Consider the following 18,553-nt stretch of genomic DNA (forward strand, 5'->3'; position numbering starts at 1 on the left):
TGTCGATTCGCTTAGAGGTCACCACAAGGAGGTCCTCTGAACTCTACCCGCCGCCCTGTGTCACCATCCACGCCACATCGACCAGCTACGTAGACCCGGTGCCGACATTGGGGCAGCCTGTATGATCCAGATTCACCATCATGGCCCACCAGCCAGCGAATGGGGCGCTTTGTCAGCACCCAGGCAGTCGGAGAAAATCATAAAATCCTAGGCCACAATCGTTGCCGCACTGGCTAGCGAACAGGCCTCATCATCGACATCCAAGCAGCCGAAGGCATTACCGCCAGCGCCGAAACTAGAGCAGCCTAAGATGCATCCTCCATAGCCGGTGCTGTTGGTGCGGGTGCAGACATTCAGGTGGCCTACAACGGCAGAGGAGGATTCCTTCTTCATCGAGAGGCTGCATGGCCCCCGCGGTTGACCTAAGCTGCCTGTGTTCTAGGACGTCTGCCCCAACGATGAAACAAGCCTATGATTGAACCGACTAATGATTGCGTCACCAAGATCAAATGGTCTCTATTTGTTGCAGCGAGCACAAAAATCTTTTCACTATATTTAGACAAAAGTCCATTCTAGTGAGTCAAGGATTTACACAATTAGGAAATGGGGAATATACATATGCTATTGCGTTAGTAGCCAGCAAACTCTATATATTCCCCATAGCTACAAGATACAAAAAAGTGTGCCACACACAAACAGAATACACATATTTTGCAAAAATATCACTTTCGCTAAACAAAGAATGACTATATAATAGTACTAAAAGTTAAAATCAACATGCAGACCTTCTTATCACTTTGAAAGATTGAAACAACACATCTCCAACATCTCCTAATTTCACCTCCCAATCTTTTGGCACATGGAAAAAATGACCCCATGCACGGATACATCCGCGCAATCATGGTCGCGCGTATCCTCGTTCGCACCCACCCTGCCTCTCTACTTGACTCCATCTTCTCGCTTTGAGGTCACCACTAGGAGATCTTCCAGACTCTGTACGCCGCTCGGTGTCACCATCCATGCCCACCAACTAGCAACGAAGACTCATCGCCGACGCTGGAGCAGCCCATAGATCCAAGGTCACCATCTCGGAGCCACCGGCCAACGTATGGGGCGTGTTGTTGGTACCCAGGTAGGTGGAGCATACCGCAACATCTAGGGTCTAATCGTGGCCCCACCGGCCAGCGAACGGGTCACATCATAGGCATCCAAGCACCTAGAGACGACACCGCTGGCATCAAAACCAGAGCAGCCCAACACGCTTCTGCCATAGCAGGTGCCGATGTTCTAGTGGCCCCTGACCACAGAGGAGGACGCCTTCTTCACCGAGAGGTTGCATGGCACCAGCGGCTGACCCATGCTACTTGTGTTCCAGGACGTCAACCCCATTGACGAAACACACCTATGATTGAACCACCTAATGATTGCATCATCAAGATCAAATGGTCTATTTATCACAGCGAGCACATGAATCTTTTCACTAGATTTGGACAAAAGTCCATTCTAGTGAGTCATGGACTTACACAATTGGGAAACAAGGAAGCTACATGTGCTATTGCGTTAATAGCCAGCAAGCTCTATCTATTCCCCATAGCTACAAGATACAAAAAAGTGTGCCACACACAAAAAGAATACACACATTTTGCAAAAATATCACTTTCGCTAAACATAGAATGACTATAGAATAGATAATAGTTTTGCATGGCACCAGGCTGACCCAGGCTGCCTGAGTTCTAGGACATCTGCCCCAACGATGAAACACACCTATGATTCAACCGCCTAATGATTGCGTCATCAAGATCAAAAGGTCTATTTGTTGTAGCGAGCACAGAAATCTTTTCACAAGATTTGGATAAAAGTCCATTCTAGTGAGTCATGGATTTACACAATTAGGAAATGGGGAAGATACATGTGGTATTGCGTTAGTAGCCAGCAAACTCTACCTATTCCCCATAGCTATGAGATACAAAAAAAAGTGTGCCACACACAAACAGAATACACACATTTTGCAAAAATATCACTTTCGGTAAACATAGAATGACTATAGAATAGATAATAGTTCTGAAAGTTAAAATCATCATGTGAACCTTCTTATCACTTTGAATTTATCCTTAAATTGTTTTTGGGAGTTCCTCAAAGTCAACACCTTTGATATTCTCTTTGGAGAATAGCTTGTGCAATTAGCTCTCTACTCTCAAGAGTAGGCAAAGTAAGCATTGTCTTGTTTTATATCACTTTGAATTTATATAACATGATATATCCACAATTAAGAGCATCTCCGAGAGTTCCCAAAAGACTCTCCAAATCCTTTGATTTTTGGAAAGATTGAACACGTCTCCAACAACTCCCAATTTCACCTCCCAATCTTTTGGCACATGAAAAAATGACCCCACGCGAGGATACATCTGCACAGTCACGGTCGCCCGTATCCTCATTTGTGCCCGCCCTACCTCTGTCCTCAACCCCGTCAACTCGCTTCGAGGTCACCACTAGGAGGTCCTTCAAACTCTACTCGCCGCCTGGTGTTGACCAGCAATGGAGACCCGCTGCCGACACCGGAGCAGCCTGTACGATACAAGGTCACCATCACGGCCCCATTGGCCAACGAATGGGGCGCATTGTCAGCGCCCAGGCAGTTAGAGCATACCATAACATCCATGGTCACAATCACAACCCCGCCCGCTAGCGAACGGACCTCATCGTCGACTTCGAAGCAGCATGTGGCAACATCGCCGGCGCTGAAAAACCAAAGCAGCCCGAGATGCATCCGCCACAGTCGGTGTTGTTGGTGCGGGTGCTGACATTCTGGTGGCCCCCGACCATAGAGGACGCCTTCTTCACCGATAGGATGCATGGCCCCAATGGCCAACCTAGGCTGCCCGTGTTCCAGGACGTATGCCCTAACGACAAAACACGCCTAAGATCGAACCGCCTAATGATTGCATCATCAAGATCAAATGGTCTATTTGTTGCAGGGAACACCAGATCTTTTCACTAGATTTGGACAAAAGTCCATTCTAGTGATTCATGTATTTACACAATTAGGAAACGGGGGAGATACATGTGCTATTGTGTTAGTAGCCAGCAAACTTTATCTATTTTCCATAGTTACAAGATAAAAAAAAGTGTGCCACACACAAACAAAATACACACATTTTGCAAAAATATCACTTTCGCTGAACATAAGGTGACTATAGAATAGATAATAGTATTGAAAGTTCCATAAAAAAAAGATAATAGTGCTGTGATTGGGCCGCCAACTTAACCTATGGGCTAGCACGGCACGACCTAGCTACTCTATCATGCCATGCCAGGCATGGTTTAATCGGGTCATGCCTTTGTCGGGCTCTGGCTAGGTCGCGCCAGGCCACCAATTCGGGCATGCATAGATGTAGTTACTTTAATTTTGTGGCGATTAATTGGCCGTTAGAGCATCTATCCATTGGCGATAAGGAGAAACCATAGGAGAGAGAAATGAGCGAGAACTTGTGCTAAGTGATTTAAGAGCATCTCCAAGAGGCTTTCTTAAAGTCACTCTCTAAATCCTCATTTGGAGAGCCATTTGAATAAAAATTGCTCTTTATATCTTTTCATCTTCCAACAACTTATCTATATCTTGTGCGCAGTTTGTAGAGTTATCCCCGCTCTCTATCTTTGGCTAGCAAGAAAACGAGGATGGCAATATTTGAGGATCTAATTAATAAGAAGTTGTTGGAGTGCTTTTTTTCCAAAAAAAAATTATAATCCTATCAATACGAAAGGATGTCAAGAGCCTCTTGAGTTGCTCCGAGCATGTGTGTTAATGCTAGCATGCATATCATGATTGCTAAGGTTTGCTACTGCCTACTAGTACTAGGACTATTTCTAGTGAGAAAAATAAATATTTTGAATTAAGAGATACTCGTATATACCGCTAAGAAGAAGCAATGCTATTTGAAGAAGAAGAAGCAATATATGCTAGATAGCTACCCTTAGCACCTAAATCAAGGGGTAATAATAAAGATGTACATGTTCTTAATGATAGCTTATCTAACAATGTAGATGTGAAGTTTATCGCTAAGATGCATGGCCATCAATCTCCAAATATAGTAAGGCTCATCTGCAACTTCCATGTTTCCTATACGTAAATTGGTTTTCCTACACATTTATGTACAGTTATAAGTGCACTTTCATAAGATATAGAAAACTAACATACCGATGCCTTAGGATTTGCTGTTCGATCTTCTTTTGTCCTGTCGTACGTCTTGCATCTTTTGGTTTAGCTTTTGATATATTTCAGATCAAACGCCTCCAAGAGACCAAGACTGCTAGGGCCCAACAGATAGAAAAGCTGACACCTATAGACCAAAGCCCTAGCACCTGCAAAATAAACCTGAAATTATGGAAAGGGAGGGTACGATGAAACAACCCTAATATTGGATTTGATCATGAATAAAACATTTGATGTGGTAGTGAAATTGCATGACCCTAAGGGCCCGAGAAGGCCCACTATTATAAACTAGCATTTAACTAGGCCTGAAAGGGCACCTGACTCAGAAGCCAGAATTGGGCCGAGTCTACATCTACTGACCCGGCATAGTGTGCAGCAGGGGTATAGCCTGGTAGGCCAGGAAGGCCAACCTACTGGACCCAAGTACCCAACGACCACGCAGGGCCCATGTACCCCTTGGTTATGTTCCGGGCCGGCCGAAGCCCAGGCCCAGCGGCTCGCCGACGCCGCCAACGCAAAAACGGCAACACACCCCCACCTTCCCCACGCGTCGGGCACGAAGGCACGGAAGCCGACGAGGCGTTTCCATTTCCGGCGTGCCTCGCACCGCGTTCAATCGAGCCGGAACGAACCCCAAACAAACCCAAATGCTCGATCCGGCGGATCGATCGCGTCCAATCTGGAGCCAGCCAGCAGATAATCCCGGTCTTGTGACCCGATTCCGACTGCCACGGGAAGCGCCGGCCCCCAAGGCCCCAAATCATCACTGCCTGCATCGACTCGGCACGGCACGGCACCCCCGGGCCGTCGGCTCCTCGTGTCTCGGCACAAATCTACGGCCTTTGTCCGTCCGGCTGCTGCTCGGATCACACTACCAGCGCTAGGCCTAGGGTTTGGTATCGAGCGGATCGAGGCCATGGAGAGCGAGGGCAACGCCGCCGCCGCTGGTGCTGGCCACTGGGAGGCGCCGAACGGGGTGATCGTGCTGCCTGTGGGGTCGGCGGCGCCGAGGTTCCTGCAGCAGGAGCCCCAGTACCTGCAGCGGAAGCGTGAGATGGAGCGGGAGCAGCAGGACCCGGGGGCGGCGGGGGCGGACCCGGGGGTTTTGGGGCTGGACCTCACGCAGCCGCCGGAGAAGGTGTACTACAAGACTAGGCTGTGCGAGAAGTTCGAGGCGGGCAAGTGCGCGTACGAGGACGGGTGCACCTTCGCGCACGGCTTCGACGAGCTGCGCCCGCCGCTGCCCGTGCCGACCTCGCTCATCCGGCGGAGGTCGCCGCTGCGGCCGCGGTCGTCGTCACCTGGTGCCGCCGCCGACGGCTCCCAAGGCGGCGGCGGCTACCTTAGGGTGTGCTTCGAGTTCAGGGACACGGGGGCCTGCCACCGGGGGGATAGGTGCGCCTTCGCCCACGCTTCCCCAGCAGGTACGTGCGCGCTCGCTCCACACCTCCCTATACGTGTGCATGGCGGCCGATCGCTCCCGGATCTCGCGGATCGTGCCCTGATCTACCTCGTCCTCCCTGTGTTCTGGCGCAGAGATGCCCTTCCCTGGGGGGCCAAGGTCTGTGGAGCATGCGCTGAGGAACGCGTCGCCGTATGCAAAGGCGTACTCCTCGCCGGGGTCCGCGGCCGCCGCGCACCGTAGCAGCAGCAGCTATGCACCGTCTTCCACAAGGTCGTTCCCGTCCGTTCCTGCCGACGTGGCCGGGGAGGGCCGTCGTCGCAAGGTCACCCGACTGGAGCTCCTGAGCCGCAAGAAGATGAGCGGCATCTACGGCGACTGGCCGGAGCAGGACTGAGTGCGCACCATGCATCACCTACCCGATCGAAGTTGCCATGTCTACCTTCCTGCCTTTGATCACCGTGACAACATCCAGAATAATTAAAGAACTGAGCAATCTGCTATTTTGATTTGAACTGATTTGAAATTGTTGCGCTTGTACTTCGTTTTCTGCTGAACCCGTGCATGTACCTCGTTTCCTGCTGAACCCGTGCATGTAATCCGCCTGATCAGACCTCTGCATTCCTGCCATCATTTCTACTTTCATAAGACTGGAATAATTTTAAGTGCTGTGCTGTTGCTTTCGCTCCTAGCTGTCCGTCGTCCTCTGTTGCCTCTGTTTGCCTTTGGGCCAAATGGTTCCATGGTTTTGACGCGGCCCATTGGGCTCCCACGCCATTTCTTGCTGCGTGAGTGCGTGGTGTTGTGGCAGTCAGAGAGAAGGGGAGACTGGGAGAGGAACAGAGAGAGTTGTGGATCTGTCAATTTGCAGGGGAGTGGAATTGGATCCCAAGGACAAGGGGCAGAGGGTTGCAGAGCTGCAGCCTGCAGCAGGGGGGAAGGGAAGAGGAGATCATGGGGTCTGGGATTGGAGCCTTACTGGTGCTTCTTGCAGCATGTCTAGCGTCTGCGCCGCCCTGCACTTTGGTTTCTTCCCGCAAGTAAGTTTCTTTCTCATGCCTCTTGTTCTGACGGATTTGGATCTACACAGCTGTTGTTTCAGAAACCAGTTGGGGTGGGCTTATTGATTTGTTTTCTAGGATAGCATATGTAATTGAGTTCCCCTTCATTTATGCAACGTTTGTTGTTGTGGGAAATGTTGCTAATTATTATGCCTGCTCAAACCAATTAACTACATGTTCTTTGAAGGGTAGTCATAATATTGCCTCTAATATATGTTGATGTTTTTCATCTTTTTAGCTAATTAGGGATATGAATGAGGTAGAAGGGCAGGCCTGGTGCAGTGGTGAGAGCTGTCTCACCGAGTCACCAGGTCGTGGATTCGAAGCAGCCTCTCCGCAGATTTGCGAGGAGGCTTGCCTCGTTTTTCCCCTTCCCCAGACCCCACTCATGTGGGAGCCTCCGGCACTGGGTCTGCCCTTTTAGGGATATGAATGAGGTGACCACATCAGATGATTAAATTGGTGTAAGAAATGACCAGTGGAACATGAAAGGCAGTACGAAATCAACTGCAGACAGACAAGCAATGCAATTAAAAGTACAATGAAAGTGAGAAATGGGGAAGAAATGGGATAGAAAGCTAATATATGCTGTAAATGTGAGAGGAGGATAGCTTGGAAATCAAGAGTACTGGGGTAGAAAGAACTAATGTAGAATTGAAATAACAGAGGAGATAACAGGAACCTGAGCTAATAAGGATGCATTAAAACATACTTCTCTAATTTTTTCAAGTTTCCCGAAGATTTTTGGTGTAATTCATTTACTTCTCTTTTACAGATTCGATTTGAGTATCACAGGACGAAATTTAGTGAACTCTACAGATGGCTCCTCTGCAACGATACATTTTGGTTTTGATTCTTCAAAATCGAAACGACTATCTTGGCATCCAAGGTATATTTCATCACTGCCCTCTATAGTTTGATAAACCAACAGCTTATTTAGTTTCCATGTTGAATACAGTGCATCTATTATCCTGACTGCAGTTCATGAAATATCTTATCTTTGGATACTTATAATTTTGTGCCTGGAAATCTCTCTGCCTTGAAAATCATATGGCCCTGATTTGTTTTTTACTTCTGCCTTTTTTTTTACTTGGAGGAGTACCTTGTTTCTTACCTTAATTCAGGGTCTTCTTGTATGAAGGTTTTCTTTCTGACATGGAGTGTGACCACTTGATATCTATGGTATTCCATTCTGCTTATCACTGACAATATGTTCTCATTGTCTTTGTGATTGAAGATAATATTTTCATTGTTGCAGGCACATGGTAAGAAGCAATCATCATTAGTTGTTGGTGGTAGTGCTGGAAATAATTCCCAGGATGCAAGCATCGAAGTGTTCATGGCTGATAGCAAAGTGAGCCTAACCTTCATTTCATGATATTCTGATGAGTGGTTCTTTTAGGATTTTGTAGAAAAGTTCATGCATAGAGACATTGAATCTCTTTGTTCAACAATTTAGTAGGAGTATTTTGTCTGTGATCAAATTATCATCTGTGAGCTATGATGATAATTAACAAATGTGCACGTTACCAGACACCAGTTAAATGAAACTGAAATTCTGCCCCTTTCTGGTTGGCAACCCATTAAATAAATGTGTATTTCTTCATGATTATTTACAATCTGCAGTAGTATATCATAGATGTTAACATATCAGCATAATTGAAAGTCTGAATTTACTGTCTTTTTCTCATGGACTGTTCTGCTTTTAAATTGAAAGATGGTTTTAATCTTATTATATATCTTATCATCCTTATGAAGGACACAATTGTTTCAACAATTGAAGATAGGATATCAGTATGGAGCTTTCTTCCAAAAGGTACCACTTGGTTTACATGATCATGATCTACTCTTTTGTAATTCTGTGTAAACCTGCATTCTGTGTGCTGGGATATTGAAATTTTTAGTGTTCTTCAGATTTTGGAGAGAGTATGCAGATTTTGAAGTATGAGGTGAACAAAAGTGACTATAATAACTATGAACCTCAATCAAGCAGTGGCCATGATAGGTTTGTGACAGTTTTGATGTATCTTTCTGATGTCAAGAGAGGTGGTGAAACTGCCTTCCCCAGATCTGAGGTAATATTGTTTTGCCATTGCACCTACTTGTGACGACCCCTTTCCAGAATTTTATGTGCTTTTACTCTATGCATGATTTGTTCTTTTTTTTAATATTTCAACTGATGTATGGAAGAAAAGTTCTTATACCAAACTATGTTTATAGCTTAAGGGCACCAAAGTTGAGCTAGCAGCGCCATCTGAATGTGCTGGTTATGCTGTACAGCCTGTCAAGGGGAATGCAATTCTGCTATTCAATTTAAAGCCTGATGGAGTAATAGACAAGGATAGCCAATATGAAATGTGTTCTGTCCTCGAAGGTGAGGAATGGCTGGCCATAAAACATATCCATTTGAGAAAGATTGATACTCCAAAATCTTCATTGGTGTCCGAAGATGAGTGCACAGATGAAGACGATAGATGCAGTCAGTTGGGCTGCTGGTGGGGAATGTGACAGGAATCCGATATTTATGATAGGAACTCCAGACTACTATGGGAGTTGTCGGAAGAGCTGCCGTGTGTGCTGAGTGTTTCAAGATTTTCCTGAGTAGAAACATGATTGTTGTAGGCAGAGGATGGCTCAACAAAGTTACATGGTGCTAGATTATTTTTACACTTGTCAGCAAATGTAGTTTGGAACTCAAACCAAACACTACCTGAGTCTGGATGTTTAATTAAGTTTTTTGGATAGTTTTGAGTTCTTTGGATTGATTATTCCTCCCAAAATATATATATATATATAAATAATGTGTCGCTCGCTAACTTTGTTCTATCAGGCATTGTGGAATGCGGTTCTTGATTCAGAGTTACATGTGAGCAGGGTTCTCTGATTAATGGATAATTTGGTCATTTTGTGGTGTGAGCTTTATGTGTTACTTTTTTGTTAAACAGACGCTTCATACTTTACACCCTTTGGACTTTGGAGTCGACCTCACCATGGGCCTCGAAAAAAGAAAAGAAAAAAAAACTGATCCAATCCATCTCAACTAGGTGCATCAGGTGGGTCAGACTCATGATTTTTGACCCGCAACAATCATCGGGTCAGGTTCAATACCCAACTCGATGTATGTTTGGTGGCGCGGGCAAAGAAAGACTTAATGTCGTGCACTCGTGCTCGAGCTAGCAAAAAAATTGTCAGGTATTTTGGGCCGGACCTAAACCTGACTTGACTCATGTCTACTTTGCAGTTGCTCTAGACACACAATGTGACTGATTGCTTTTATTATGCCTCATTTGAAACTTGTGATTTCTTTTTCAGAATCCCGTGTTTTATCTATTGTGGAATTAAACAACTTCTGTGAATTCCCTGTACGATTTCTATTCTAGCGTTTTCAAACGGAGCCTTAACTTTTTAATAGAGAAATTTCAGTATGGTTTCCGACAATCCATCTTTGTTAGCTAGACATCTAATCGTGCACCATAACAAATACTTGCCAAATCTGGATGTTTCCTATTTGATCCCAAATCAAAATATCAACAAAAATCCGGCCATAACTAGGTGATTGTTAGACAAACAATAAAAGGGATCTTTTTGAGAAAAACATTCTAGTGACTACATACCACAAAATTAAGTATGAAATTCAAGTATAGCACGTACCTTTGTGGCGCCTTTGGTTGTGGTTCTTGGTCCAAATATCTTAGGCCATCTGACTTTTTTTTGTCATGTTAGACCTCAAACATTGAACATAGCATCAAACCTAAATTCAATCAAGGTGAAATATGTGAGAACAAGAAGTTATGTTTTTAGGTAACGATGGATATGCTAGATGCAAGGTTACATTAGGCGCTAGCTAGGCATTGACCCTATGTCTAGAGCCTAAGCGAGCCTACGCGTTTTAAGGCATTTTGTACACATATACATTTATATATTTTTTAGAATTACACAGGTACAAACGCAGACGCCCATAACATGCACGCATACTCACCCCTATGAACACACGTATGCAAACCCTACACCCTACCCTTATGAGCACCTTCGAATGACTGAGCCGGCAGATCTCGAGATTCACGAAATCACCACTAGCGCCTCGCTGTCGATGGAGACGTCGCCTACTACTGATAGCATAGCGCCGTTAAATCATGTAATAAATCCTGGAAAAATGCGAAGCACCCGTGCCAAGTTGAGGACTTGAACACAGGTGGGTAGGTTTCACCACAAGGAACCTAACCAATTGATTCTATGATCAGTTCGCACATATACATTTACATGTATTGCATCTAAAAGAAAAGAATAAACCAGAACAATGGGCTTAGATTGGGGAAAAAAGGCCCATCAAAGAGTCCAGCCCACCTTACCCACTACCAACCTTATCCATCCGCCTCTTCCCAGTTCCACTCGCACGGCCACACTCGTCGCCTGCCGCCTCTGCCTCCTCCTAGCCGTGCTCGTCGACCACTGCCTCTGCCTCCTCCAGGCCATGCTCATCGCCCGCTGCCTCTGCCTCTCCTCCCAGCCGCTCCCATCACCCACCGGCCATCGGTCGCCCACCACCCTGCCGCTAGCCTCCTCCTGGGCACGCTCGTTGCCTTCGACGCCACCCGCTGTCACTCCCTCAAGCAACAGAGCTTTGGATCTAGGGACACGCCGCCTATCCTCTTCCTACCCCCTTAGGCGAGGCGGTGCCCCTCCGCCTAGCGCATAAGCTCGCCAAGGCGAGCGCCTAATAGCGTTGGTTAGAACACTGGCTACTAGACGAAGATGCCACTTAGCACTACTACAGAAAAACTTACTGGAGGCAGGTGAAATCGGTTAACGGAGGTGGGCATTGCAACCACTTCGTCCAAAGGTCTTCGTTAATATAGACCTACGGAGGCAGTTGCTTTGCCTGCCTCGGTTAACCTATTAACGAGCACCGCCGAGCCCGTTCCTGAGCCCGTCGGCGAGCTCGTTCCCAGCCCACTAGCCAGATCTGCCCATCGTAGGAGAAGGATCGAGCCCCACGCCACCACCACGCCGGAGAAGGCTCGAGCCCTGCGCCGCGCCTCTGCCACCGGATCTGGTCGCACCACCACCGGATCCGCCTCTCCAGAACTAGATCCACCATCGTCGGGGGTAGGGAAGAAGCACCGCTCACCAGATCCACCGTCGGGGGGTGGGGAAGGGGTGTCGTCGAGCTGGATCCGCCATTTGGGGGTGGAGCGGCACCGCCGTTCTCGGTGGAGGAGTGGCGCCGCCACCGCAGCCTGCTCGAGTTGAGGAGTGGCACCACCGCCGTAGCCTGCTCGGGTAGGAGGGGCGCCGCCGCCGTGCTTGGTGGAGGAGGGGCCCCACTACCTGCTTGAGGGGGAGGGGCACCATCGGGGATGAGAGAAAGAGGGGCGCCGCCGTGCATAGGAGAAGGAGGGTGCACGGGGAAAGGAGGGGGCGGTGAGGGAGGAGCTAAGAGAGATAAATCAGGAAACCCTAACTCCTTGCTATTTATATAAGCCCGATATGTGGTATGGTATGGGCTTTTGGGTGGGCCTCGATATATTTACGGAGGCGGGCCTTATAAGGCAGTTCGGCTCTAAAAATGGTCCTCCATTTTTGGAGGCAGACCTCTTCCGTTAATAGATTATATGAGGCGGTTATTTAGCGATCGCTTTTGTTGGAGCATTAACGTAGACAAACAGCTAAATCTGCCCGCCTCCGTTAATCTTTAACCGAGGCGGGCGCTCGGCCGGCGGCCTTGCCACCGATTAACGGAGGCGGCTGCCTAGCCCACCCGCCTCGGATAATAAAAGGGCAGCGCCTCGTAAAATCTTTTTTGTAGTAGTGTAGATGGGGAAAAGTGGTTACCTTAATCAGAAGGATGGCGACGGAGAACCAAGCAATGAATAAGGCTGATCCACAGCGATAAACCATGGCAACGATCCTTAAGATGGGGAAAGTGGTTACCTATAGTTAGAAGGTTGGACGTCAGAGAAGCAAGTGACTAGTAGATCCACAACAACGAAGAGATGGTAGTGATACTTACTAAGTGTAGCGAATTAAACGTCATGTGACGACACACATGGGGAAGGCAAAGACAACGACCGTAGCAGGAAGAGTGGGCTAAGAGGGGGAGCTTACAGCTGCGGCTATGGTGGTAGTGGGCGGGTGTGGGGTGTACCAAAGAAAGAGGAGTGGCGGCGGCGCGATTATGTTAGGAGGGAGAAGGGAAAGGCGCTAGAGGTGGTCTTAGGGTTTGCATTGGCACGAATCTCAAAACGATTCGATGGTTTCAAAATCTAATAATATCATAACAATCTTTTAGTATTCATTTTAATTACAAATATATCCTTTGATATTTTGTTTGGAAGGAAGGGGGAATGCGCTAGAGGTGGTCATATTAGGGTTTACATCGGCACGAATCTTTAAATAATTCGACGGTTTCAACATCTAATTATATTATCAAGACAATCCTTTGATGTTTTATTATAGGCAGCTTAGGGATCCGTATACGTTACTATTGACGTTTACATTCCTATCATTTTTTTTTAAAAAAAATATTACACTGTAGCCGATGCAGGTTGCAGGGGTCACCGAAATGTTCTCAGTGCGGTCCTGAGTCCTGACTTTACCCTCCCTTGTATCGCTTCGGCCATTTGTAAAACCACCACCAAAGCGGACACTGTAGTGTGGAAAAAACCCCCTGCTGCCCTGCTGGTCCGTTCGCTCCCGTCAGATCGGATCGATCACTCGACGAGACCTCTCACCTCCTCCGCCAGTCGCCATGGCGGCGCTGCTGCTGCGTAGGCTCGCCGGGACCCACCGCGGCCGCGGCCCGCTGGGGGCCGCCGCCGCCGCCGCCTGCGGTGGAGCCGCGCTCTTCTACGCCTCGTCTTCCCCCACCGTTGTACGAAACTGAGAGCTGCCTGCTGCTCCCCCCATTTCGTTTCCCGATTTTTGTTTCCTCCGTTCCTAGCCACTGCTGATTTCTGAATGAGATGTGATGCGTTTTTGGCTTGGCTAACGGTGCCGGATGATTGCAGGCGCACCTGGAGGAGAAGGGCGAAGCCGCTGAGAAAGTTGGTGAGCTGCAACCCCCTTTCTCTCCAAATTTAATCGATCTAGGTTTCGTTGATGTGGGGATTGATCATATTTATGTGTGTGTGCCTATGAAACCTTGTTTGGTTTGTTGCGTGGTTTTATGAGCTGAAAATGATGTTTGCGGCTGGATTCCACTTCCACATTGTTTGGAATATGGAACTGGAACATATCAATTTTAGAGGAATTTCGCTATTCTAGAGTGATGATTGCTGTTATGAATGATTGTCCACGGTCACATGTGTTGCTGGAGGCAACCCAAATCCTAGAGTTTACATTAGTTGAAGAGTTCAAGCATTTTAGTATTCATGTTGCTGTATAGTGAAATCGTTGCACCCTACATAAGGTCTGTTCTTTCATGTTACATATTACAATGAATAAGTTTACACAGATATGGTTAATCTCTGTTTTTTTCCCTACTTTTATCATTTATAAACCACCACTAAGGTTACAAAATTTAGATAGTCTCAGGCATACTGATGAACTTTTCCTTCTCATGCTTACATTATATGGTCGTTAGTGTTGTTTACTTGTTTCTTGATGGAACATTGTCTTGTTTTTCAGCACTTAACTCTGATAAGTGGTTAGAGTTCAAGCTCCAAGAGAAGGCAACGGTTAGCCACAACTCGCAGTTATTCAGGTAACTATTGAAAAAATTCTTCCTTAATTTCATCACTCCAGGAATACTTCTTTATCTTGTGTTTGACGGAATATGTGGCTATGCTTTTACTGTGTGGGTTATCTTAATCTTGTGCGGTACACTTATATAAGTGCTGAATTTTGTTTTCGTCAGTGATTCTCGTATGTACCATGCTAGCGGCTTCTCCTTTATTTAAGTTTTATAGAGTTTATTTGCTTCAATGTGAGGCTTATGCAAGTAATTTTGTCTTGTAGGTTTTCATTTGATCCATCAACTAAGCTGGGACTTGATGTTGCCTCGTGCCTCATCACAAGGTATCTTCTTCAACTGCAAGGTGTCGTGTCTTTTTTAGGGGAAGCCCTTATCGCTGTCACTGCAAGGCGTCATGTCTTTACTGGGAGGATCTTTTTGTGTCGAATTTGAATAAATTGTGCTTATATATATTTCTTCTTCCAAATTCTATATACATGCATGCTTCCTATTATCCTATTTGAAGCCAGTGTTCTTACGAATAACAGTTGTGCAAAGCAAAATGGCCGTTTCTGTTTCTCAAATCAAAAGGCTGATGTTCTCTGCTGTCTGTTCATGTTCAGTGAATCCTTTTAGCAATTTGGTAGTCTTATCTAGAGAGTAGAGGCTGGATTGGTTTGTAGACCATTTGCACACATTTTAGCAGTTGGTATGCTTCCTATCCTGTGTGTTGACTACCTGAGATGAATTCATTGCAGGGCACCTATCGGTGAGGAAGTTGAGGGAAGAAGAAAATTTGTGATTCGACCGTAAGTTCTATGCTAAATGAATCAAATGCATAGTGTAAAGTGCCATCTACCTGAACGCCCTCTTGGAACTTAATTATTTGATGTAAAAGCATTAGCACAAATAAGAAAGAAGCATAAATGGAAGCTGATCTCCAGTATAGCAATACTTGTAATTTTCTCTGATCATATCATGTTTCCTTCAGGTACACACCTATCTCTGATCCAGATTCTAAAGGATATTTTGACCTATTGATCAAGGTATGTTAAAAAGTCACTCTATAAATTCCAGAACTTGTAATTGTCTTATAAATCATTATAGTTCCAATTTAAGTTGGTCATGGAAATGGAATCAGGACTAATAGAATAATGGTCTGCCATTTGATTTCTGTTCGTGTGCATAATTTGTGTTTTTCTTTTTCTTTTTGCTAATTGTACTCTGTACAGGTTTATCCTGATGGGAAAATGAGTCAGTATTTTGCAAGTTTGAAGCCAGGAGATGTTCTGGAAGTCAAAGGGTATTATGACATGAAAATTGTATTGGTTTTTATGTATATGCTGCTGCCTTTTGTCACTCAAGCTTTTTATGATTTTGCTAGGCCCATTGAAAAGCTCAGATACAGCCCAAACATGAAAAAACAAATTGGGATGGTAAGATAAGCCTCAACTTTGACCTAGTTCTTGACCTTTTGAATTCATCCCCGAAAGGATAACGATGGATAATTTATTCATGTATTTGTTTCAATTCTTTTTAGCTCATAGGTTTGTTTTACTTGATTAGAGAGGAACCCTGTAACCATACTATAGCTGTTGAATAATGTGCATGCCTTTGATTCCAGATTGCTGGTGGTACTGGTATAACACCAATGCTGCAGGTTGTCAGGGCTATCCTCAAAAACCCTGATGACAACACTCAGGTAAGCTAGCGCCACAAACTCTGAAGTTTCTTCAAAATTGGTTCTTTTCATGCATTTTAGCTACGCTTTAGCGTCTTTCTGAGAAAGCATTGTTTCAATGTTCACATAGCCACATGCCTCAGTAGGCATTCTGCCAGAAACCAGAGCAGATTGATGTCTTTATTTTCACGCAATCTTCTCAAGCAACAACAGCAGTTTTAAGGGTGGACTATATTCTACCCATATGTATTCTAAATTTCTAATTTATGTTCTTATTCTGTTTATTCATATCTAGGTCTCATTAATTTATGCCAACGTATCACCAGATGATATCTTGCTCAAAAGAGAACTGGATAGACTTGCCAGTAGCTATCCTAACTTCAAGGTTGGTATTGCAGTGAGTAGTACATCAGGGACATGGATAATTTTCTTGTGTATGTGTAACGTTGTCCTTGAAAAATTACAGGTATTTTATACAGTTGATAAACCGTCAACTGACTGGAGGGGTGGTGTTGGTTTTGTTTCAAAGGACATGGTTTTGAAAGGTTTGCCAGGCCCTGCTGGAGGACTCTCTGATTCTTGTGAGTACTTCATGAATTCATGACATATCTGTTGAGGAGTTTCTTCTTCTGAATATTTGTGTTTTTAACAAAGTCATTTTGATTAATTTTGTTTATGTAAACTTAATTCCCCTATGTCACCATATAGGTGCATCCTAACAAAAAATCCCTCCTAAATTTTTCCTCCAACAATTCTCTATCTCAAATAACATATAGGGTGGATAACATGTGACCCCGTATTTGAGGGAGAGAGAGGGTGACTTAGGATACCATACCACTAAATATAGGATGTTGGATAGGGGGGCTGTTGGAGGGTGATTTTTGTTGCATAAGCCTTAATTTTGACCCTAAAAGGTTGGATAGGGGAACTCTTGGAGATGCTCTTAAGGTTGCTTATGATCTTCAACATCATCTTCATTTCTTGAATTGTTAATAGCATCTGTTTCATGATTTTTGTTTATTCAGGTTTGTGGTCCACCAGGAATGATGAATCACATATCTGGAGACAAGGCCAAGGATAGATCACAGGGCGAGGTATTGTGGATTTTTTTTGGTTTATTTTTATTGCTGGTTGTAGTTTATGAGCATTGTAATTTGACATGCTTGAAGAAAGCCAGTGGTAGGACAACTGAAAAACATACTGATATAGTGATACACCTTTTTTTCTTCCCAACTAACTTGAAATGTGAAAACTTGGATTTTTTTTGTTTTTGTTTTATGGAAATACAATATGGGCGGCACCTACTGAGGAAGCTTATATTATAACTAAGACAACAAACTAGATTCACATTCCACTGGAGCATGCCTTCCGTTTATGCTTCTATTGCCCTTCTTTCTGTAACCATGTTACTGTTTCGTTAATCCAATTTTGGTTTATGTGTTGTGCAGCTCTCTGGCATTCTGAAAGACTTAGGATACACGACAGAGATGGTATACAAATTCTGAGAAGACAGTAGATTCTGCTGACATACACATACTTGCTGCCCGGCAGTCAATAAAACACATACTTGCAGCGTCTGGCTCTGAACTGGAAACAGTTTTGACTTGTTTCCTTTTGTAATAAATAATGTTCATCTGAGAATTCTAGGTCTAGGTTGCGAGTTATTGAGCTGATCGCTGCAGATGCCACGCTGCGCTGTTTACCAAAAAATCTAGTATGTTGGCACTTGAGATAAAGCTATCGAGTTCTAGTCGACAGTTGCAGTGAATTCTAGTATGTTGTTAAGATGGAACCCAGCCATTTGTGGCAATCATTAGCACTTCAGCAGTAGTAAAGGTGCTTGGATGCTGCGTGTGGTCGCGCTCAAGTTCTGCGGTCTGCGCTGTTGGTCCGAATGTGCCGTGGCATCTAGGACGTTGCCGTTGGTGGATGTCGTAATCGTGGGAGCCGGGAGGAACTTTTTTTGATCGGGTACAGAGCCGGGAGGAACCTGGATAGGGAGGCTTTGTTCTGTTGCCGTTCGCATGAACTGCTTACCACACGGTTCTTTCAGTGACCGTTAGCGTCCTGGCCTTACCTGGACCTCACTTGATGTTGTCATGGTCAATCGGAGAGGTCTACCGTGTCTGTGTTCAGAGCTGGTAACGTGAATTTGCTGCAGTGACGCTAACTGCCATGGACGGCGAATTGAGAATAGCATTATTGCCTGATTACGGGCTATAGCAGTAGTTGCCGTGGTTGACACATTGGGCTCGTCTTTCGTCAGCGTTTAGATAGGTTAGAACACAAGTCGGGGGTAGCGCAACCATAGATTAGGCCATATCCACGGATGGTTTGTCTTAGTTTAACTCATTGCAGAGTGCAGGCAAACCTCACTTACATCGTTAACGATTAAGCATATTTGGTCCGTCGCCATCATCGGACCCCTTATCTCGGCAATTTTCCGATTTTTCACCAATCCGTGGATGTGGATACGTCTCTTATTTAGCTAGGTCCAAATCATTCTCTTCCTCCCTCACTCAAGTCA

General features: G+C 45.4%; 1 protein-coding gene and 2 pseudogenes across 1 annotated transcript; all 3 read left to right on the plus strand.

Moving 5' to 3' along the window:
• The first annotated feature begins 4,800 nt into the window (after positions 1-4,800).
• On the plus strand, positions 4,801-6,200 carry LOC136451532 (zinc finger CCCH domain-containing protein 1-like). Its single transcript, XM_066452225.1, has 2 exons — positions 4,801-5,634; positions 5,747-6,200. The coding sequence occupies exons 1-2, from the start codon at positions 5,127-5,129 to the stop codon at positions 6,007-6,009; spliced, it is 771 nt and encodes a 256-aa protein (XP_066308322.1). The 5' UTR covers positions 4,801-5,126; the 3' UTR covers positions 6,010-6,200.
• A 199-nt stretch (positions 6,201-6,399) lies between these two features.
• Positions 6,400-9,534, plus strand: LOC136451533 (probable prolyl 4-hydroxylase 7; annotated as a pseudogene).
• Positions 9,535-13,307: 3,773 nt separating this feature from the next.
• LOC136451534 (NADH-cytochrome b5 reductase-like protein) lies at positions 13,308-17,874 on the plus strand (annotated as a pseudogene).
• The last annotated feature ends 679 nt before the right edge of the window (positions 17,875-18,553 follow it).

The sequence above is a fragment of the Miscanthus floridulus genome, chromosome 5, assembly GCF_019320115.1.
Source record: "Miscanthus floridulus cultivar M001 chromosome 5, ASM1932011v1, whole genome shotgun sequence".
Taxonomy (NCBI): Eukaryota; Viridiplantae; Streptophyta; class Magnoliopsida; order Poales; family Poaceae; genus Miscanthus; species Miscanthus floridulus.

Coding starts and splice junctions, on each gene's coding strand:
- LOC136451532 (XM_066452225.1), top strand. CDS start 5,127: ATGGAGAGCGAGGGCAACGCCGCCGCCGCTGGTGCTGGCCACTGGGAG. Junction 5,635..5,746: donor CGCCCACGCTTCCCCAGCAG/GTACGTGCGCGC, acceptor GTTCTGGCGCAG/AGATGCCCTTCCCTGGGGGG.